At 39.3% G+C, this 23,890-nt stretch overlaps 1 protein-coding gene across 1 annotated transcript in view; it reads left to right on the top strand.

Annotated features, from left to right (window-relative positions):
* LOC129769753 (toll-like receptor 3) overlaps positions 1-17,985 on the top strand; it is a 74,735-nt gene extending 56,750 nt beyond the window's left edge. The window contains exon 2 of the mRNA XM_055772205.1: positions 14,864-17,985. Coding sequence (XP_055628180.1) covers positions 14,883-16,469 — 1,587 coding nt within the window. The 5' untranslated portion in view covers positions 14,864-14,882 and the 3' untranslated portion in view covers positions 16,470-17,985. The remainder of the gene's footprint in view (positions 1-14,863) is intronic.
* Positions 17,986-23,890: the final 5,905 nt, after the last annotated feature.

The following is a 23,890-nucleotide window of genomic DNA, read 5'->3' on the forward strand; positions in this document are numbered from 1 at the left end:
AAAGCACTCAAAATTTTTCGTATTCTCTCAAGGAAGTACGGCGAGTGCTTTTCCGGCCTCACTGAACGGATAGCTTCAACAGAACTAAGACTATCCGTTACAATGTAATAGTGTTCAACAGGTCGTGAGGCGACGCTGTCCAGCGCCCAATGAATTGCTGCCAACTCAGCAATATACACTGAGCAAGGATTCTGAAGACTGTGTGTGTGCTACAAAATTCGTTGAACACTCCAAATTCTGTGGACATTTATAGTGGACCCATCAGTAAAGTACATATTATCACAATTGATACCCCTATATTTTTCATCGAAGATCGTTGGAGCGATCCTCGATCGTTGGTAATCTGAATATCCATGGATATCTTGCTTCATGGACAGATCAAAATGCACAGAGGAATTGATGTAGTCAGGGAAACAAACACGGTTGGGAATATACGAAGAAGGATCAACCTGCATGGAGATGAATTCATGATATGAACTCATGAATCCGGAGTGAAAATTTAGCTCGATCAGCTGCTCAAAATTTCTGATCACCAATGGGTTCATGACCTTACACCGGATGAAGAACCGAAGAGATAATAAATTGAAGCGATCTTTTAGTGGGAGTAGGCCTGCCAAAACCTAAATATTATTATTATGTTTATGAGTAGAAACTTTTTTATTGAAGACCAAAGTTTTGTGAGCATATCCAGAGTAGCAGTTGGATCTTCCACGAGATCTTTCAACTGTTTTCATTTAGAGATTTTGTTTCACTGGTTACGGTGATGTTTTTGTGTTTTGGCTCGATATTCTAACTTAATTTTTTCCAAATGTCTCAACGAAAGTGTCATTTTACCAACGAATTGCGCCAAAAGTACCTTTTTCCGAAAAAAAGAACTTAAGGATTATGAGACCAACGCTGCATATGTGATGTATAAGTGTCGAGGTCCATAGCGGTATTCGGATTTAGCAATTTTCTTGAAACAGAATCTTCAAATTACCAATGAAACATTACAGATAGATCTGATTAGGAAAAGCATATCCCAAAACCGAAACATTGCTAGAATACTCGATTGACATCCACTTCCAAATCCATGCTGAACTATGTGGTGCAGAAATCCAGCCGCCCAGAAAATTTGGGTTGCAGAAGGAGTTCTTACGTTTCATACCCAAAGCTTGTACTTTGGTACCGTCATCCGCAGTTTGATCACCCGGGTTTAAAAAAAATTGAAAGTATTATTTAATTAAATTTCAACCTTTTTTTTATACGACATGTTCAATAATCATCTGTGGGTGCTATTCGTCAATGATTCTCATCAAATCGCTTATAGAAAAAGATCAATTTATGCTTAAAAAATATCTTTTCCTGAAGAGCATTTTCGTTTCCATGGGAAAGAAACATATGTAACTTCTAAACATATGAAACTTCATGGTTTTCCAAAACTAGCTTATTTTTAATGGTGATGAATTCAAGACTACATTACATCATTGACGTGACCCATATGTTCCGGATCAGGTCTCCATGAATGTGACCTCTTTATGGCTAGAACCAAATCCCATAATTATTTTCAATACATAACCATAGGTAAAGAAACCAGTGATTTTCCAAACTAACGTTTAAGAGAATTTGTGAACAAAACATTGCATAACGTTTTATAACCTTGGCACCAGTACTGATTTTAAAAATAATTGAGCTTGAGCTTGAGCTTGGGTAGATTGTACAATTCGTAGTTGCTCTCCGTGATTGACCTGAACCAACCAAATTGCACAAAGAACACACAGAATGACGCTTGGGACTAGCAAATCATTCTATACATTCTTATCTCACGAAATTCCGAAAATTCTACTTATCACAAAACGCGGTAGAGATTATCTTTAGGTATCCTGATAAGGAAAACCTGTGTTGTTATTTTTTATCGCACGTACTTAGTAATCGCGACAGCGATGAGTGACCTGTGAGAAACCTGAGAAGGTTATCGAGAAAACCCATATAAAACCAATCGCACTGGCGATATGTTCCAGAATTACATTAGGGAAACCTTAGAAGGTAACGAAGAGAATTTCTCTAAAATCAATCGCCCCGGCGACATATCCGACATATATTCATCGTGCGTACGCTTTATAAACCTCCATCGTGACAACGTGCCTTCAACTTCCGAACCACAAATTACCAGATATGTTACAAATATTTTTATTTAGCAATGTTGGCAACACAGCTGAACTACCTCACTTTACTATACGAGTGTCAAGATACACAAGATCGTATCACGCTATGTGAAAACACGCGCCTGAAATACAACTACTCCTCTAACCAATCTGATGTTATTGTTGTGATAACAACACTACCAGTACTGATTTTAAAAATAATTGGGTACTAATTAAACAAAACATTTCGGAAATATTTACAATGTTCTGAAAATCATGATCAATTTGTCCCCGATTTACGGTACATTTGCATTGCATTCGATATTTGATTACTCTGAAACCACCAAAAAACCTCCAGTGCTTGCAAAAAGACAGAATCCATAATCTCCGAACTATTTTCACCGCATGGATCGCCCAAGAAATATGTTAAATAAATAAATTTAACGTGTTTTTCGGTGGGACCCATCGTATGTTCTTTGTATATTTTGTTCAGATATTTTTAATTCTTTTTAGAATATTTAAGAGTGTTTGGGGCAGTAGTATTTAGCTGGAATAATTCTCTGTCGATTGAATGAATTTGCACCACACAGAGAGATGAGAGTGCATTTTTCTCTGTTCAAATATTGATTTTTTTACCTCCCAGACATAATCCATCGCCAATGCTTGAAGCACTCGTTAAAGTGCAAATCCTTTAAATCACTTTCCCTATTAATGGAAGGGGTCGCCGGGAGGCTGCAATCAATCTTCCACCGTCAGAGGCAGCCTCAACACTAGACACGGTTAAGTGTTCCGTTCAGGCACCTGTACTGGAACCGTTTAAGAGCTTCAAACCAACTGACGACGACAAGTCTCACATGTGGAGTTTGAAAATCGTCGGAGGAACGACGTGATCGAGTGACTGCCGGCTCGGGATGGTGGGATAAAACGGCATCCATATATGCAAGCTTAAATAAATGTGGGCCTGGTGGGAGGAGGAATTTCCTCGGTAAATTGATGCCGTTGTAGTACCATGGATTGCATGGACGTGTTCTGGGCGTTTTGAACACGATCGAAATGGATGAAAAAAAGGAGGAGGAAACCAGGCAGAGAACCCGTTAGGCATTTAAAATTAGCTTCAAACATGGCGCGTATTACTTTTCATTGCTCACACTCTGCAAACACAGGGAGACATCGTTTGCCTCATTGCTTGTTTTGCAAATGTTTGGCGTTTAGCGGTAGCTCATTTGAAGTGGGAGGTTGAAGTCCTAGACGCACAGGGATGGTATGGCAGGGTAGGGATATTTGTACAAAATTTTCATTTCGCAAAAAAGGTGGCGATGGGGTGAAAATATCATACATTTACGTACAAATGAAATTTGCTGATAATGGCGGGTTCAATTTGTTCGGTACAAATTGTCTGTATGAGGTTTTTTTTTTGTATATGGTCGAGTAACAGAGATAAACTCTGTAAGGGTTCGATTCCTATTGAAGCAACTGATTACGAACAGAAATATTGTAAAGCCCTTTCTTTCTCTCAAGCTCTGAAATCACACTCCTCCCCCAAAAACATTTTTGTGCTCCATAAAAAACTATCGAACGAGAACCGCGTGACTTTCAAAGAAAACACGCTCGAGTGACCGAAGAGTGAAAGGGGCCCTGCTATTCGAGCGAACCCAATTTGCAAACCGTTACCCCCTAATAAGTATGGCAAATACGTCGAACTCTATGTGAAAACCTCCGGACTCTCCCTCTAGAGGAACACATGTTTCTGCCGGCTTTATTTCACGATGCATTTGGGAAAACGTCAATCTTAAAGCAGCAAAACGGTGCTTTCATCCCCCGCCGAAATGCCGGAACGAAAGTTCCATTACCCGGCCATGAGTGGTGGGTGGGGGTTTATTAAAAATCCTACCCTGTTCGAGGGGCTTTCAAACCGCTGGCGAAGACAAGAGAGGGAAAAAAACCGGATGGTATGGGGCAAACCGGTAGCATTCATCATCATGACAGGGATTTTTCCGGCACGTGATTAGAATGCCCGAGTGTGTAGCGCAGCGGCTTTCCATGTGAGAATAAGTCCAACTCAATTCGCTCGTAGTTTGACTGCTTCCGGGCAGGATATCTGGGGGGAGTGCTCGCGATGGAAAAGTTGAATTGGTTGATTGTAGACCATGAAGTGTGTTCATTTGTCTTACCATATGTATAGTCTACAATATTCGGTCGAAGTTATTCCCAGCAGGGTATCGGTTCCGTCTTCCCCCAATCCAATCAGTGGCGCGGGAGTAAAGCATTCCGAAACGTCCTCCCATACCCAACAACAAGTCGTGGATATGGCGCGTTTTGAAGTTTCCAAAAGAAGCGTGACTCCACTCGGCTGATTAAAAAAAAAAAGGGGGAATCGCAGAAGTAGAACCGTTTTCGTGCTGTCTGGCCCTGCCGTAGCTTATAGCCAGAAGCTACCGGCTGGTTAGTATCGGAGAAGGTTTTTAGGAAAATTTAATTTATGTTTATTTGCTCACGAACGCGCGGTAGCAGTCGGTTGTCGGTCGGTCGGTTCACAGCCAGGAACATTGTTTCCTTTCCTCGGCAGCGGCAACTGAATAAAAAGTGCCACCGCGTGCTCGTGGGTGGTGCTTCTGGGCGGATTATTTAACCTCTCTTCCTCCCCCGAGAAATCGCTGCCGGGACGATTCGAGCGCTTGTGGGAAAAGTTCCTGATCCGAAGGAGGGTGTGAGGCCAGAACTGAAATTGCCCAACTCGATAATGCAATTAGCTGCTTTGTACATTTCTGTGCAATTGCTGTCTACCGACCGTCCGTCTGAGAAATTTTTATAGTTTATTTTATTTAGCGCAATTTTGGCGTGAAAAGCGCTCGAGGACAGACGAGCGACAGCAGCAGTTTTCACCAGGGGGGAAAGGATAAATAAATGACTTAGCAGACGTGAAAATTGGCATGCTCTTGATTCATTGTTTCGGGGGCAGGAGGGGGGCTGACAGTCTCCTGACACGAATGAATGATATGGTTTGGTTTTGTTTTTTCCCTGTTTCTATTCTGGAACTTTTATCAGGCAATTGAACTCGTTTAATAACCGAGCTGTCAAGATAAGCAGTTTTGGAATGGAACAATTTAGTCTATCGGAAAAAAAAGTTTTAGTAACTTCTGTACACTTAAGAAGAGGATGAAAAATGTATCGTAGATTATTTCTGAATGATGTTGACTCCGAACAAATTCGATTCGCATTTGAGCTGGCTGTCAAATTAAAGACTGTTAGCATTAACATGTACTGTTGATAACTCGCTGTTTAAAGCAACACCGAAACACTGAACTGAATTAAATATCGGAGTAGTTTTTCAGTATCTCTTAGTAATCTTATATTTCCATCTCTCCCAAAAACGCTTGATAGTGTGATGGTGGCGGCAGCGGCATCAACCGATGAAGAACAAATTTTCACCAAAACTGGAAGAAGAAACTCTCTGCGCTAGGAAATACTTTCTTCACATCCGGCTTGAAATGCGCTGCATTTTGATGTCACTTTCAACCCGGAAACAATTCGCGAAAATTTAACGATCGATCGGAAAAAAATTACCAATAAGTCATTAGCGATTCATCTAGATAACGACCAGATGGCAGGACAGAGAGCCTTTAGAAATGGCCTTTCTCAAGACCGAATAGTTAGTTTTCCCAATGGATCTTTTTCAGATCCGTATCCTTTTCCTAGTGATGATCTACTCTAGTTTTCAAAACAGACACCCACATTTCAGAAAAAAATGAGTTTTTTTATAAACGGGATTCTCCGTAGCTGAGCTGGTTACTTGTCCGCTTACCAAGCAAAAGATCGTGAGTGATCATGACCTCACACTACTTTTTTTCGATTGCACAGTTTTTTTTCAATGATGAAAAATATACTATTTTAAATAAAAAACGTTTGATATATTGTACAATAATTATTTAAGCTACAGTATTTTTTAAAAAACGAAGATTGTAGCGATATGTTGTTCACGTAGGACTACAAGATTATCGCCGGCAAAAATAAACATACGAATTTTAGAATTCACGTTTTAGTATAAATATTTGAAAGCATAGTTCCATGTCGTATATCAATAAATGCAGTGTATGTTCATATTCTGAAATTCTGGATATTCCTCCATATTTCGTGCACTGGCACGAAACCCTGCCATATGTAAAAGATTTGTCCGGTTTGGTAACCGGAAAATAAACAAGATTCTTACAGGGCAACTGAAATTCAAATGATTGAGAAAGATCATCAAATTCTCTCCCATTACGTAATATTCACTGATTGGCATTTGGATTGGGCGATCTTTACAAAAAAGATCGATCTTGACGAATCGATTTTTCAAACGGCGTAAGGATCGATTCACTTATTTAATCGGTACCAAAGAATTAATCTTACACCAGAGATATCGCATTGAGCAATATTATTCCAAAAAATAAACCTCTACATTACTTTCCCTAGATTTTCTCACATTCTTTGAGTGAGAAGACGTTCCAATTTGGTGATCGTATGAGCCAATATGTGTTCCAGTAGATCGTGCCCCTCAGTAGCTGCCGTTTATTCCGATTCTGCGGCATTTATACGGAAATAAATCGTAGAAGAATCAGACTGACGTTGTCGATAGGGTTACCATAATAAAATCTGTGTTTTTGGTCTCCAAAAATTTTTTTATCTGTGTTTTTTCTCAGAAAATCTGTATCGAAATCTGTATTAATCCTTTGCGGTCGTTTGTCTGCTCCCAGCCACCACAGCAAAGAAGTATACTAACGTTAAAAATTATGCAACAATGTATCAGTTCACACTTTTTCTATACAAATTTTTATGTCTTGTGAACTTTTTCACGAACCAAAACGGTGCTACTATGAATAATATAAAACAATACTCAGTATGAACAAAAGTTATCATCCGTGCTCGGGGAAAGGATTAATGGAAAACTCCATATATTGCGGCACTGTATATATGTAAAGTACATTGTTTTGTATGTTCAAACAGAAAGATAAAAGGCGAAAAGCGACAAACTCATTATTTCGGTGCGACAGATATCACGCAACAAAAGAATTATCGCAAATATTTTTTAATCATAAACATAAAAACATTGTTTAGTAAATACTTATTAGAAATTTACAAAAATGAAGGAATATTGTTCATCTTACAAAGTTATACATCACTGCTTCCTCAAGTAAAAATAATTGCGATCAGTACGACATACATGTCGAAATTTAAGAGCACCGCAAAGGGTTAAATTTATAAGTTCATTTTGCTGACCCGGCTAACCTTGTCCTGCCCGAAATAGATTTTGTGATATGAATATTTCTGAAGATTCACGTTCACGTTCGAACGCTCGTAACTTGAATTCCTTGAAAATTAATTGATCAATCTTTTAATTGGCATTTGTCACTGCTAGACACGAAAGAATTTTAAAGTCTAAAATTCAACAATAGAAAATAAATATATATTATTTACAATTAACTCTATCAGATTACCAAGCTCGAGAGCAGTTTCAAATTGCTCAGTTTTTTTCCGATTTTTTTTCCTTTTTCTTTCAAAATTTTCCAAAAAAAAACCATTTTTCTCACCGTTACATTAATCTACGAAGGGATCTTAGCTAAATCGGACTATCTTTACTCGAATTTGATAACCACATTTCGGCGATTCATTTTCATTTGCCACTTGAAAATCCATTAATATTTACAATTTAACATAAACAATATAACATAACATAAATATCAATGTTGTCAAAATCAATTCCAATTGATTAAATTAACTCCAATCGGATAAACTTATCATTGTAGAACAATTTTTTTTTCGATTTTACTTTTCACTGCAGTACATATGCGCAGCCCATTTTTTTGAATTTTCCTTTTTTAAAATATTCTTCAAAGCATTCTAATTTGGGTGGAGACAGAATAACAATGTATAGACGACTCAAATCTGATCAGCCCTTCTCTTGTGATGATGAGTTATACGGACGTTTCGTTTTGAAGCATAATCTTAGCTTTAGTATCATTGGTTGACATTGTTATTATGAATTTGACAATGTTGATGGTATCCACGTAAAAATTCGCAATCGTTTTGGGGCAAACTTGAACGCTTCATTTGTTCGGATTCCACGAATGAGATCGTTTCCTTCGATGTGGATGAGACGAAGGCGAGCCATCGGTAGACCTTGTTAGATTCTTGGCAAACCAAGAATTCAACCTTCAAGTGTAGAAAACACGGGTTATTTCGTAATCCATCCGTAACAGACGGGACGCGAAACACGAGAAATCTCGTGAGCGGTCCGCAATGTGTTAATGAAGCGCTCCAAAGAAATCCAAATGTTGACATTTATAAGAAGATCTTTGATGAGATTTGAAATTTTGATTTGAAAAAAAAATGGGGGTTGTATCCAAGACTCGACAGCTTAGGACGTAAGTTTTGTTTAGTTTGTCTATTTATCATTTCTAATATTATTTATAAATTAGCTGACCTGGCAAACTTCGTCCCGCCCACAACTGATTTTCTGATTTAAATAATTTCGAACACTCACGTTCCCCGAAAATCATTTTTCTGTGCGCGATCTATATTCGCAGTATATTATTTCATTCTTGACATATACACCTGACGCAGACTGAGACACTTCAATCCTGATATTGACTGTTCAAATCCGTTGCTCAGTTCTTGAATTAAATCGTGAGGAACGGACACCAAATCATTTTTATTTATATAGATGCAACGAAATTTCCCAAATAAGTTCCATTTGTATCGCGACTGAAATGCTAAACTATATCATACATGGCATTCCAGCAGAAGAATAATTTTCCTTGTGAGCCGGCGATGATGGCCCATAATTTTAATAATTTTTCCCTACATAATGTAGCAAAAAACATTATGATTACGCCTGCTTTGTTATGGCTCGGCTCGATGTGTTGATTGTAAAGTCAGATCCACAGCGAGTGGAATACTCACTCACGTCCACAGCTCGAGGGGAAACAAAGATGACAGAAAAGGAGCAGAATGAGAAACACAATTTATTCTCTCTCGACGCTCGCCGGCAACGATGTTGTTTCGATGACCACTAAAGGGGAAGTAAACATTTTCCTCAGAGCAGATGTAATATTTATAAGATAGCAACAGTGTACTTACTGTGCAAGGGTAGAAAAAAAAGAAAGAAAAGAACAACCAGAAGTCTATGTAAACCGTGCTCTATCTATTTCAGCCTGTGGATACTGGTTTAGACGGTTCAAGAGAGGAGATTTCGTCACAAGCGACTAAGAGCGAGGAGGAAACCCAGCAAAGGTTGAAGACACGAATTGCAGACGATGGTGGACCAATATCCGTCTCTGTTTTAAGAACAACTTGCGAAATCTTTGGGAGCGACTCAACTAGCCATGTTAAAAAAAAAATTCTAAATAAAGTGTTGATTTTAATACAAAGTTTCTCATACTTTTCTTTGTACACCCAATTTCCAAAAATTTCCTAATCATTTCAGAAGAAATTAGTAATTTCTCATAAGTATGGTTTGTCATTGTGTGGCATGGCCAGTTCTGGCAAAACCGACATCGTCTGTTTAGCGATTAAGTGGGCTGGGCACTCGGCACATCTTCCGCTATTTTATCAGCAGGAAGTCACCGTTAGGCTTCGGGCGGTCTCCGATTATACAGCGGGCGCTAATGGGCACACATTTTGGCGATCCTGCCAGGAGCGAGGATTAAACGGGATAATCGGAAACCGACTTGAATCGAAATATATATTTTTTTAATTGAATGTATCTTCCAGGGCTTCTGCGTGAGAATTAAGTGATAATAAAGTTGCACGTTTCCGAAGTGCATTTGGAGTGATTCCCCCCGTGTGTGGAATATTTCTGCTTAGACAGATTAGACAAAATCTGTTTGTTTTTTTCCATTGTGTGTTTCATTATGTGTTTTTATGTGTGCAAAAGGGCAGAAGAAGATTATCAGATTATCGGTAAATGGTGCGTTTGAAAGATATAAATTAACAGCATGGTTGACAGAAACTCTAATGCTACATGTAAAACTGCAAGATGAATTGAATGATAGCAAAATAGGAACTTGTTGCCAGAAACAACGATTTATTTTTCAATTAATACAGCTCAATTGTCTGGTTGCTATAGGGTAACAAAACAAAGTGTTTCTACGTAGGATTAAGTCTTTCGGGAACATATTGGGATACAAATTAAAAATCGAAGATCGAGCACATCGTGAAAATTGTCCAATTTCAAACGCTTATTGTTCAGTCATTTCATGATGGATTGATGAAATTTTGGCGTCAATCGATTTCGGCGCTCCATAACAATTTTCTACATTGAATAAAATAATATATGTCATGAAACTAACATCGAACAATTGAAAAATTTCAACTGCTATCCTCACGGAAATACTCACTTCTGATTGGTTGAAATTGACGACACATGCGGCAGTTCCCTAACAGAGACAACAAAACCAAGGCGCCCGGGGAAATCGGCATTGCAAATATATGCATGTCGGGGCTATTTTTATATTGCAAGTTAGGTGAGTGACACGATTAATTCTAGCAAATTAAATTTAAATTTGGAACCTTAATATTGGTTGCTTCGTCAGATTTCATATTAATAACCGATAGTGTATTGTGAAATATTTAGCACAAGTGTAAGTGTAAAATTGTATATGGTAGCAGTTGTGTTGAAAATGACTTGAAATTAGAAACGATTCATTTAAATTTTCATCAATAAAAACTAAGGTGTGTTCCCACTCGAGAACGGGTCGTTCGTTTTAAGCTGTCTGTGTTGTTGTGTTCATTTTCACCCAAGGAATATTCATACGATGGGAAAAATTGGAAAAGTGAAGAAATATTCGAAAAAGCGATTTTCCATATGCTCTACAATTAAAATTCGCATTGGGTTAAATGAAAGGTTGAATAAACACTCAGAAAGTAAAAATTATAAAAGAAAATTACCTTTTCCATTTCAATTATGTTTCCTCTATACAGTAGAGCCTCGATTATCCGCGGAATAGTAGGGCTAGCTCACCGCGGATTACGAAAATCGTGGATAATGCAATAAAGGGCTAAAAATTAGGTGACACAAAAGACACAGACACAAAAAAAAATTTGAGCATGAAAACTATGTTTCATTAATACATAAATCATTAAACTACCATCTGGAGGGTCGTTTACACCAGTGATAAAATAATATGAAAAACTCACTGGCAAATTCCGGGAAGTTCTATAGAACTGCAAGTGAACCGCTTTCGCGAATAATCCGCACAGTGGATCATCTGCTCGAGGATAATCGAGGTTCTACTGTATTAAAGTAACATGTTTTTACTGATGGCAAAAATTGATAATTGTGTTCGGTATTGATAATTATCTTATATTATATTGGTGAGTTTTTTTTTTATTTATTTCTTCCATACAAGACACAGGAGGCATCTCGTCTAGGGTTACAGAGGGCAGTTTTTATTATATCTTTTTCGGCATCTTTTTCAGGGTTATTATATCATTATCAAAAAGTTTAACGATGTAATTCCTCAAGCATATCCAAAATCAACAGATAGCCTGACGGAATCCTACGTCAACTATGCGGTCGTGTCTCGGACACAACCCTCCTGTGATTTTTTTTTCAAAATTATGTTTCTATGTTTAGTAGGCGATATTAAAAAAATAGGTGGGTTATATCTATGATATAACCGCAAGGTTGACGTGGGACTACCTTAGCTTAGCAATCACTTGTTTGTATTGATTAAATTCTTGATTGAATGAAACAATTTCCGAATTCAATTGAATTCAATATATTTGCTTTGTAAGTAAAAAGTAAGGTCAATTCATGCATTGTGATAGATGTGTTCCGATTTGTGTGTCAACCCTACCCGCATTTCGAATGCTTATAACTCGAACATTTCTTAACAGATCTGAAAGATGTTTGCATGAATAAATAGGAAATATTTCTACGCGTCTATCACAATGAATAAAATATTATTTTTCATGAGATGAACAATTGAATAACTGTAAAATGTCAAGCGTTATTTAAACGTCCTAACTGCCAAGTTTTGATTGTCACGATTAACGGTTTACCCAACACACTTCAAAATCGATGTACCTGTATATATCCGCTTTGCAAATATACATGCAAGTCGGGAATATTTTTGTTCCCAATGAGCTGTGTTTCCCTAACACGGACTTCAAAATTAATGTACCTGAGGGAATCCGCTTTGCAAATACATGCAAGTCGGGGGTATTTTTTGGTGTTGAGTACTTTTGTACTCGCTTGTCGTTGTGCAGACTGGAAAATGTTTCCCTAAAACGTACCTTTAAACTAAGAAGCCTGGGAAAATCGTCATTTCAGATACTAGAAGTGAATGAACTTTCGCGGTTTGAAAACTACAGAAACATGAGATGTGCAATATTTTCAGAGGGAAATGTAAAATACAATGATCGTTTGAAAATTCTTCCGTTCACATATTTTGGTAGTCCTAGGCATCATATCAAACATAAAAGGATTTTCATCAAATTTATTTGTAACGAAGAACATAATCTGTTACAAAAATTTCGATGCATTCTAAAATAATATTCGAAGTGGTAAACAAGTGGATTGCATAATATAATTGCGTAGTTCTACGTCGAAAATATGCGGTCGTGTCCTAGATACAACCCTTCACAATTTTTTTTCTTGCATGTTCTGTGTTTGGATTTTCATTTTACCTCCCATATATTCCGGTTAGATGTAGTCCCACGTCAGGAATGAGTACTGATGCACATCAGTCTTGTGGCTCCATTGCCTTAATACATATTACTTCGCAGTAACGCATTGAAACTCAAGATTACGGGTCATATATTAAAAATAAGTATTACTCTATAGATGCACAAGCAAAACGAACAAATCATTAACACCGATATGTTCCTTGTTTTTTTTTTAATATAGCAAGGTAAAAATAGATAAACCTTTTATAATAAGTACGGATCGGGACGAGCTTACAATGAAACGGTAGATCAAAAGTGGATATGCGCGGATCGGGACGACCGCACAAACAAGTACGGCTCGGGACGACCGTATAAAAAAAGATAATGATAAGAGTGCGGATCGGGAAGACAGTGCTGTGCAAAAATGGAAGTAAAATTATATGCGGATCGGGATGACCGCACAAACAAGAACGGCTCGGGACGACCGTATGAAAAATCATAATGATAATACATCCCAAAGGTGATTCCAATGTTTTCTGCGGAGGAAAATACACTTAAACGAAATCTACATGTACATGTACTTTTCGTTTTTTTTTCATGAAATAATTTTTTTTTCGGAGAAGAGAGAAGATTTGTAGCATGCCCAGTTCTGGCAATACGGACATCGCCAGCTTAGCGATTAAGTGGGCTAGGCACTTGGTACATTTTTCGCCATCTTATCAGCAGGCAGTCACCGCTCGGCTTCGGGCTGTCAATGATTATCCTGCGGACGCTAATGGACACACAGTCAGAAGTGCTCGTGCGAAATGAATTGAAACACAATAGTTTTTAACAATCCGTTTAAAGAACCAATATTTTTGAAGGTAGCAAAATAAGGCTGATATTTAGTTGGCTATTTGATTTATGAAATAAGATATCATTCAGTTTCTGTTATAGGGCTATCTTGAAATATTAGAACACGGTTATTCTGGGGGTGAGTCAACCTGTTTCAACCCATTTCAAATAAGTTGAGTTTAGATAATTTACGATTCGTTTTATATATGCGATTACCCTTTAGTTGTATCAAGTTTCCATGACCCGCGATCGATTTTCTTGTCAACACACAGGTAAAGACGTTTAGGTTCTCTATTGTTATTGGAAAACCCACCCAAAATATCTGTCAACTGGAAGCAAGAGGGGGCAAACTTGTGCCGCACTTGAATCCACCCACAAATGCCACCATTATCGACCTGGGCAAATGTCCTGTTTAATGTTCCGTAACACAACCGGTGAGCAGGTAATTCTGGTTTCGAAGAATTCGTTGGAGCAGTTCAATTTAAAATCACTCGAACACAGCCGCTCCAGAGGCTAAACAAAAAAAAAAATGGAGAGAAAGCTCTTATCAAACTCAATTTAATTCCAATGAAACATTGACTAAGGTGAGCTTTCGAGACACCCACCCACCCACACATGAACATTTCATCAATGTGACAAAGGTTGAACCAAAAGTTTTCCCAGCAGTTTGTCGCCTTTCCCGTACGAACTCATGTGTTCGTAAGGCTACGAGTGTGCGTGTGTGAGCAAGTACAGGATTTGTTGGGAAGCGTTTTTCGTTCGATTTAAATGGCTTAACTTTATCATCTCCACTTTAGGTTGTCAGAAAGAGTAAATAAAGGAATTATTGGAAAAGTTGTGTTTCCCTGGCAGAAAACATCCCTCCCGATGTCCCCGAATTATTGGTTGTTGGTTGGGGAAGTCTTTAAGTAAGCTCGTCGTTCTCCAGGACACACACACACGAAAAAAGTTAATCGTCTTCCTGTTCCGCGAGCAAGACTCACTGGCAGCCTTCGGTGACTGTGGCGGCTGTGTACAAGTCGCTTTCCGTTTCTTCCGTGTGCCAGTAGTGGGAGTGGAATGGGGAATCGTGTTTGAAAATTGAATTTTGATATGATACGACACGTGGTGTGAACGTTGAACTTTTAAATTGCCTGCAGGAGAGCGACATTTGGGTGGGAATTTATCGATAAGCTGCGCGAAATGACTTTCTAGCTGTAGACAAATTTGAAAGTGCCATATGTTATTTAACTTTTTTTCTTTTCTGTTTCTGCTTCCAGATAAACCGTCGCAAAGAAAATGACACTCATTCTGTCCTGGTTGTTCATCCTGGCGCTCATTGTGCCGGATCTGTCCTCCAGCCTGCTGCACTGTCCCTCGCGGTGTCACTGCGACGACGAGAAGCTGGATGTGAACTGTGAGGAGGGCCATCTGGATGTGGTGCCGATCGCGCTGAATCCATCCATTCAGCGGTTGGTGATAAGGAACAACAAAATTCGCATCATTGATTCGTCGGTACATTTCTACTCCGAGCTGACGCTGCTCGATCTGAGCTACAACTATCTCTTCAGCATCCCGGATCGGACCTTCGTGCGGCAAAGTAAGCTGCAGCAGCTGAATTTGAACCACAACAAAATCAGTGTCATCTCCAATAGGACCTTTGTGGGGCTGGCCGAACTGTTGGTGCTGAATCTGAGGGGAAATCTGATTGACCAGATCGAACCGATGACCTTCGCACCGCTGGTGAAGCTTGAGGAGCTCAATTTGGGTCAGAACCGGATCGAAAATTTGGGCCTCTCGGTGGACGGCTTTCTGGGATTGATTGATTTGAAGATTTTGTACTTGGATGACAACCGATTGGAGGTCGTTCCCGCGGATGATACATTCAGACCAGTGGACAAGCTGGCTGAGTTGTACATCGGCACAAACTCGCTAAGTACGATAAGAAACGGTGCGTTTGCTGTCTTCTCCGAGTTAACTCTGCTGGACCTGAGAAGCTCACTGCTGAGAAATGTGAGCGCGGAAACGTTCGCCGGAATCGAAAACATCAAGAGTCTTAATCTGGCGGACAATCGATTCGAGAAAGTTCCGTCGCAAGCACTAGCTGTGCTAAGACGCCTGGAGGAACTTTCGATTGGACAGAACTATTTCGCGGCCGTTCCGGGGAATTCATTCCGGGGGCTGTCGAATTTGAAACGATTCGAGCTGAGAGGTTCGTTGTATCTGAAGCGAATCGAGCGGGCGGCATTCCAAACCAACACCAATCTGGAGAGTGTGGCAATTGAATCCAACAAAGCGCTGACCGAGATCGAAGAGGGCACCTTCTCGGGGCTGCTGTATCTGAAGCATTTGAGCCTGCGGAACAACGGATTCCAGCGGCTGGATGAGGGCATGTTTTCCTGGAACAACCTGCGAACGCTGGATATTTCGGATAATCCGATAAATTGTGATTGCTACTATTCGAAGCTGCTGCACCGGCTGCAAACGGCCAGCAGGATTAGCTATAATGCCACCGGTTGCCCGCATCACCTGCCGGATCAGTGGGAGTGCGAGTACATATTGGACAAAAACAAGAATCTGATCTCGGTGCTGGTGCTGGCGGTGGCTATCGTGACGGCGATTGCACTCACCTTCTACCGCTTCCGGGGCCTGCTGCGGGAGTACGTGCACAATGGGTGCAAAAACAAGACCCATGGGGGCGGTGCGGGCCCGGGGGTCGACATCAACAGTGTGGATTACGAGAAGGCCATCACCGAGGATGATTACGTGATTCGACAGAGCAATTTGTACAACAACCAGGTGCAACCGATCCTGAACGGCTATCCGGCTTATATGCAGCAGAACAGCGTCTACTACAACAAGCCACTACCGATTACCGAGTTATAGTATTGAAAGCTAGTCGAGTGTGATGTCAGTGTGTAAATTAATTTGAATGCTAAACTCTGTATTTACGTATATTTTTGCGAATATTGCCAACTTGCCGCGCAGCAGTGATGATGATAGTTCGCAACATCTCTCGACGAACGGACGAAGCGCATTACCCCCTTTTCTTTTATAATAGCTGCTGGATAATCCTATAACTATCTTTCCTTTTAAAATTATTCAATTGAACCCGACGAGATATGGTGAAAATTAAACCGTATAACCACGTGCTGCACGTGTGCGGGGAAAATGGCACCGGGGCGCAAGTGAAAAAGTTTCCCGTTACACGCACCCTTTCCCCCGGATTCGGTATTCCTGGAAGCCCTTCAGTAGACGATTGCTGGATAAACTCACCTGCCGGAAGGATGCACACAAACTACAGCTTGAACAGCACAGCAGCCTTTTCCGGAAAAATAGCGCAAGGTGGTGCACACACACATACCTACATGCATACATACACACACAGAGAATGAAAGCGATAATAATTCCATGGAAATTATAGCAATACTATTTAAGTTTTAACTGTAATTGTTAAAGGTTAGTGAAAATAAGCGGTGAACGCTTCCGACTGCTCGCGTGCTTCTCTCCCGCGCCCGGACAGACTCCCCCTTCCCGTCCGTTCGTTCGTTCGTTCGTTCGGCCGCAGACTTTTCCCAGGTAATCCCACCACGGATGCTCGAGGCGGGCGGACGTTTATTAATCGGCTGGCGCACGTGTGGACGGGTGTGTTTTTTTACCGCCAACCTTTTTATGTGGAAAATCGCGTCCGTTCGTACCTATGTTTCATGTGAGAGGTTTTTCCGTCGAGTCTGGGGCCCCGGTTTGCGGTTTGGACTTTCCGTGTTTACCTTTACAGAATCCTTTTGGCAGGAAGAAGAGCCTCAGCTCGAGGGGTGATCGTGAGGGGGCGGAGGAAAGCTTGTGTTTTTGACGCGCTTGGAGCAATTCAGGGTATTGTGGTGTTGTGTGTTTGGTGAGAATGAGCATTTTCCGGCTGCGGAATAACTTTTGCACGGTGGTGAAGCGCCAAAAGTTGATTCAACCATTTTCACAGCCCCGGAATCGGAATTGCTGTTTGGATTGTTGCTGTGATAATGTTTCACGCGTGAAATGCGCACCGCATGTAATTTTGCAGGTCAGAGTATCATCAGGTTTGATGGGATGTAAAATGGGATGCGTAATTTCGGTGTGTTGTCATATTCTAAGGACGAAACTTTTCGTTGGAAAATGTTCGCATGTCATTTTAATTTCAATTTTGGCTACCAAGGTCGATTTCAGTCTGTTGCTCCGTTTGGTTTCATCAGAGTTATCCACATCATATGTGGTGATTTATTTTTCAAAATAAAACAAAAGCAAATTATAATCAGCTAGTAGTCTTCTGCACCTCGGTCACAGTTTACTCGACAACCTCAACGTCGCTAAAATGGGTTCGCTCGTGTAGAGATTTCATTTTTGGTAACAAAAAAAGTCACAGTAGACGACTGGGTGGGGGGGGGGGTAGTGGGGAGGGGAGTATGGACTATACAATGGGTACGATAGCATTGGGATACAGTTTATTTTACCAAATAGTTGCTCTGAATGAGGGAGGAGTGGACCGGCACCAAAATTATGGAATAAAAAGCGCTTCAGGACATCAGCATGAATTTTTTCAGGAACTGTTTGGAAGATGAAGAATAGAAGGTGGGAAGATTCACGGGTTTTGGTTGTACAAATGAAGAAAAAAATCGGCATAACTCAATAACTAATGAAGCAAACGGAACCAAATTTGGCATTTGGAGAATTTAGGGGGCAATTATTGTTTCTATGTTTCTATTCTCATCTTTAAAGGGGAGGGGTGGCTTAATAAATCGAGAACTAATCAAGCAAATGGAATCAAACTTGGCATGTAGAGGTTTTAGGGATCGATAAACGTTTCTATGGTGGTTCGACAGTCCTCCTCCCTTTCTAAGGTAGGGGTAGCCATACAAATGAAACAAAAATTTCTGTATAAATCGAGAACTAATCAAGTAAATTGAACCAAATTTGGCATACGGAGGTTTTAGGGAGCAATAAATGTTTCTATGGTGGTTCGAAACACCTAACCCCTTTCTGAGAGGAAGAGGGCTGTCATACAAATAAAACACAAACTGCAAAACTTGAGCCTAATTTGGGATGTGAGATGTTTTTGATGTGAGATGTTTTTGGGTACGAAAAATGTTTGTATGATGGTATAACACCCTCTCCTCCTCTGGAATGGAGAGAGAGTCCCATAAAAATATTACACATATTTCAACCAAACATATTCCAACCAAATATAACAATTGAAAATTTCGGAAAACTCTGAAGCAAATTCGGAAAATTCGGAAAATTCAATTCCCATATGTTCTACAATTATGTAGTGACAAGAGTTGTTAGTCCATTTGATGTTTGCGCTAACGAAATTGATCTTTGTTCGAAAGTGGAAATGGATTTCAATCTGGTAAAACGCACACTTATATCTTCTTCAACTTCTTCTATATAAATAAAAATGGATCGCCGAATGTGTTGATGAGAGCAAAACTCGAGGAAAGAATTGTCCGATTTAGGGCTCGGTCTCTATTCTATCATATTTATTGCATCAAACATTTATTTCATTTAACGGAGAAACATGTTATTTGCAAGTGGCTGAAAAAACTTGAACGAGAATAATCTTATATTATAATGATGAGCTTTGATAGAAGTACTGGAATGTTTATGGTGAAAGGTAAATTTTAATAGTTCATTAGAAGATTATTCAATGAACAGATCTGCGATTGGACCCATGAACGTGCGATTAGTAAGAAAACGTGAATGTTTGAAGGTATTGAAAACAAAAAAAAAATGGACGGGACGAAGTTTGCCGGATCAGCTAGTGAGCTTATAAAACAATTGCAGCAAATGCTCATTTCAGTAATCTATAATGTGTTGTACAAAAGCTGATTTGCAGTTGAAAAAACGTTTTCAATATGTTTCTCTGGCATATTATTCAGGAAAATATCAATGGTTGAACAAAAGCCTCAATTTGGTCTAAATAAGCTTCAATACACGATATAGTTCAGCATATCGTCTTATTGAGCACTCAATACTATTGTTCGACTATTATTTAACTGACTAGTTTAACAACAGCTAATAATTGTTTGTTGTGAATGGTTTGTGTGTGAGAACGAAGTCTCCTAGTTCGAGTTATTTCTTATAATGATACTTTAGATTATATCTTTACCATAACACAATTTCGCTAATAAATTAGGTCGATTGCCGCAGTTTCGGTGCAGTTGTGTAAATTGAACTTCACTGATCTTTTGTTAAGATTTGAGATTTTATTACAAAACAATAGTATTATTCGTCGCTAACCACAAACTTTTCCCACTTTTCGGGTAGCATTCATTCGTAGCAATGGAAGTGCTGCCACCAGGCCACGCATCATTGGACGGAAAAAAAAGGTTGTTGGAACGTGTGATAAACGGGGAATATGACAAGTGAGATGAAACGTCCCAGGAAAGCGTTTTAACGACTTGAGCAACATGTGGTCGGATGTTGGCATGCAACAAAAACAACTTATCGTGTCTTTGTTCATACAACGGCCGTTTGTCTTCAATTCTGTAATTGTTTCATCTGGTTCTAACAGTCTGATTTGGTCCCATCACATACACAGCTTCGAACCATAGATGTGTGGTTTGTACTTCGTACGGGGTCGTAGTTTATCTCAGGGATTTGTAGAACCCATAGTACACTAAACTAACAACAATGACTAAACGTGTTCTAACTCTACGGATGCTGTTGCTTGAGTTTATACATATTTTTTTCTGTCGCACTCACAGCCTTGAAACATTCATAAATCGCTTGTTGTGTCTCTCCCAAAGTGTCTCCTATTTTACTCTCTTGTATTGCTATGGCATATAATTTTTACACAAACTTGCCTCATACTAGAGTAAATGTTGTACCAGCATGAGTGGATAGCACCTTTAGTGAAACTTTTTAGCTAAAGTAATACATGAAAATGTCAAAAAATATGCAATTTTTTTTTGTGTTTTGTGTTTTTTGTGTTAAATTGGAAAAGCTTCCAACCTTTCAGTTCATTCAGCTCTAAACAGTATCGCAAGCCATAGATGGGAGGGTGAAGCTGTTGAGTTTTCGGTGACCCGGTGATTTGTGAATGAATAACGTACTTTATTTAACTTGTTTGAATTGAAGAGACCTTAAGCTTTGCAGTTCGTTCGCCTCTAGATATGGACAACGAAGTCACATTACGTTCCTTATGATTGATGTGCGTCCGGTCCCGCTAGTAGCGGATAAAAGGGTGCAGTTTTGTTGTAGTAGCGTTAAATTATATAGCTTTAAAACTATCCAACTCAGTTATTTCTGGCCTTGAAAACGACTAGACATTGAAAGTCTATCTGAAGGCCTTGAGAGAAGTCATTCGAAAATCTTTGAGAAAAGTTGATCACTGGTCTGGGGACTAGTGAATGTCTTCCTTATTTGAATTAAAAAGGCTCTAAATTTGAAAGTTCATTTGACTTTAAAATCACATAAATTTATTGATGGATATGATGCTTCAGACTATAAAGTTCATTAGCATCCATGAGCATCTATAGCTTGTATATCGATGTCTTCCTTTCTTCATCGTTTGTACTGAAGCGACTTTAAACTTTGAAGTCCTCTCGCCTCTATTCGGTGTATTTTCTAATCCGTGCTTAGGGAAACGCTGTTCGTGTTTGGAAAATTAAAAGTTCTAATTTCAACACTATTTTCATATTTCTATATTGCGGAATATTTCTATATTTCGAATTTCTTTATTGCAAATAAATCGATTGGTGCAACAATTTATAGGGGGTTGTATCCAAGACACAACCGTTTAGGACGTAGGACTACCCATTCATTTTATTTGATTTGCTTGTTTATCATTTAGGATATTATTTATAAATCCAAAGAAAAATCATAAATCCATCAAGTTTCGGTGATTCTGAAAAGGGTAAACAGGTGAGAAGCAGCGATTCTTTCCTGCCTTTACGTGAACAGTACATGAACTGGTCATATGCCGCAATTCGTTTCTTTATTTCTGTGCACGAATTGCCCTGTGTATTCATCGCGTTCCCTGCGGTATCTTTTGCATTTGACACAAAAATTCGGCCATATAAGATTAAATGGGCCTTATTCCTATATACACTTTACGGTGAAAACGAAATGAAGTGTATCCGCGATGACTACGGTACGTTGTCGATATCGGGATACGAAATTATTTTTCCACTGAAACTTATCATTATTATACAAGATAACCAAAAAAAAAAACAATTTTGACGTAGGACTACGTCTAACCGGAATATACGGAGGGTAAAATGAAAACCTAAACACAGAACATGCAGGAAAAAATGCAAGATTTCGAATGCTTATAACTCGAACATTTCTTACTGGATCGGAGAGATGTTTGAATCAATTGATAGGGAATATTTCTAGGCATATTTAATTTAATAAAATGTTATTTTTCATTAGATAAACAATTGAATACCTGTGAAATGTTGAGCCCTAACTACCTCGTTTTGATTGGTCCGATTTAGGGTTTCCCCAACACGACCATCAAAACCAAGCAGTCTTGTGGAAATCGGCATTGCAAATACATGAAAGTATGGGGGCTTTTGTTCTCACTGAAATATGTTCCCTAACACGGACTTCAAAACCAAGCAGCGTCGGAGAAATCGGCATTGAAAATACATGAAAGTAGGGGGAGCTTTTGTTCCCACCGAAATGTGTTCCCTAACAGAGATTTCAAAACTAATGTGCCTGGGGAAATTGGCATTGCAAATTCATGCAGGTCGGGGGTATTTTTGTTCTATAGAAGTTGAAGTTGTTGATTCATGCAAGCCGGGGGTACTTCTGCACCCGCATTTTTGCTTTGCATAGCGAGTACGAACACAACGTTTTTGCTCGGTTATTCAAGATTGCGATGAAGGATATGCCTTCATATGTTCTGCTCACAGAATTTCTACGCACACCATTTGATGATTAGGCAAAATGTTGATAACCATTTGCTTCAATAACATTAACAATCAACATTAAACAATATGCTTTTAAGGTACATGTCCGAAACTGAGTGCCTGAAGTTCATCAAATCAAGCAAATTCGCAGTTCGAGAAGTACATGCTAACTTTAGGGGTAAAAGTAAAATAAATAATCGTTTGATAATCGTTCACATATTTTGTCCTAGGCATCATACCAAATGTAAAAGGACTGTCATTAAATTTACTTGAAACGAAGAACATAATCTATCACAATGCACAAATCGACCTTACATAGCCTTCTTTCAATCGTTTTACTCACATTTAATTGAATTGGGAAATTGTTTCATTCAATCAAAAATTTAATCAATACAAACAAATGATTGCTAAGCTAAGATAGTCCCACGTCAGCCTTGCGGTTATATCATAGATATAACCCACCCATTTTTTTTGTAAGAGATTATTTACCACATGAAGAAAACAAAGTTTTGCATCCACATTGAACACTAATTAAATACGGAGAAATAAATTTTTGTTCATAATTTCTATTCAAAAAGTTTTCATTCTGCCTGAAAACCCATTATTTTCTTTGACGCTCCACTATTTCTTAAAACGTAGTTCTCTGGCGTGCCGTTCATTCCGTTTTCACCGTGATGTGTATACGGGAATAAATACCAATATTTGTTCCACCAGCACCCACCGTTATTCCACATTCCCTAACCACTTCATTATATTTTTGGCAACCCATATTGCAATATTCAGTATCAAGTGTCGTGCTTCATGGTGTTTTGTGTTGCCCCAGTGGTATCGCACCTATGGCCATCTTCGGTGCATCGTAATTCAACCAGCACCAAACAAGCGTTCCACAGAGGAGGCAAACGGTAGCACTAAAAAAAATCGCTCGCATCCACAGCTCGAAGGGGAACGAAACGGGCAGAATAAGCTATTTTCGCTATTTTGAGTATAGGAAGAGACTGAAAATGTTCCTCAAATAAGACACAATATTTATACGCTAGCGACAGCGTACTTACTCTGCAAGGGTGGAGCTTACGTCGCATATATTCCTTTTCCGTTATCCTTCGGTGTTTCTAGAATTGTATTCTCACGGACCTATTCAGTTTCGGGAACAAGAAAAAAACTCAGAGGCTCAGATATAGGAAATACCATGAAAAATAGCCATGATTCGTCACCAGTTATGAACCTCTGGAGCGAATTTGAGTCGTCCCGGACAGGGTCCAACAGGTTCCTAGCCATGTTAAAATGTTGCTGTTTTTGGTTGAAATCGAGCAATTTTGGTAAGAATTTCGCAGCGACTCGTCTCATGACACGAGTTAATTGATATGTTCCGGTCCACAGCAACTTCTCTAACGATGATTCGACGACTTCACTTCAAAAATG

This window comes from Toxorhynchites rutilus, chromosome 2 (assembly GCF_029784135.1).
Source record: "Toxorhynchites rutilus septentrionalis strain SRP chromosome 2, ASM2978413v1, whole genome shotgun sequence".
Lineage (NCBI taxonomy): Eukaryota > Metazoa > Arthropoda > Insecta > Diptera > Culicidae > Toxorhynchites > Toxorhynchites rutilus.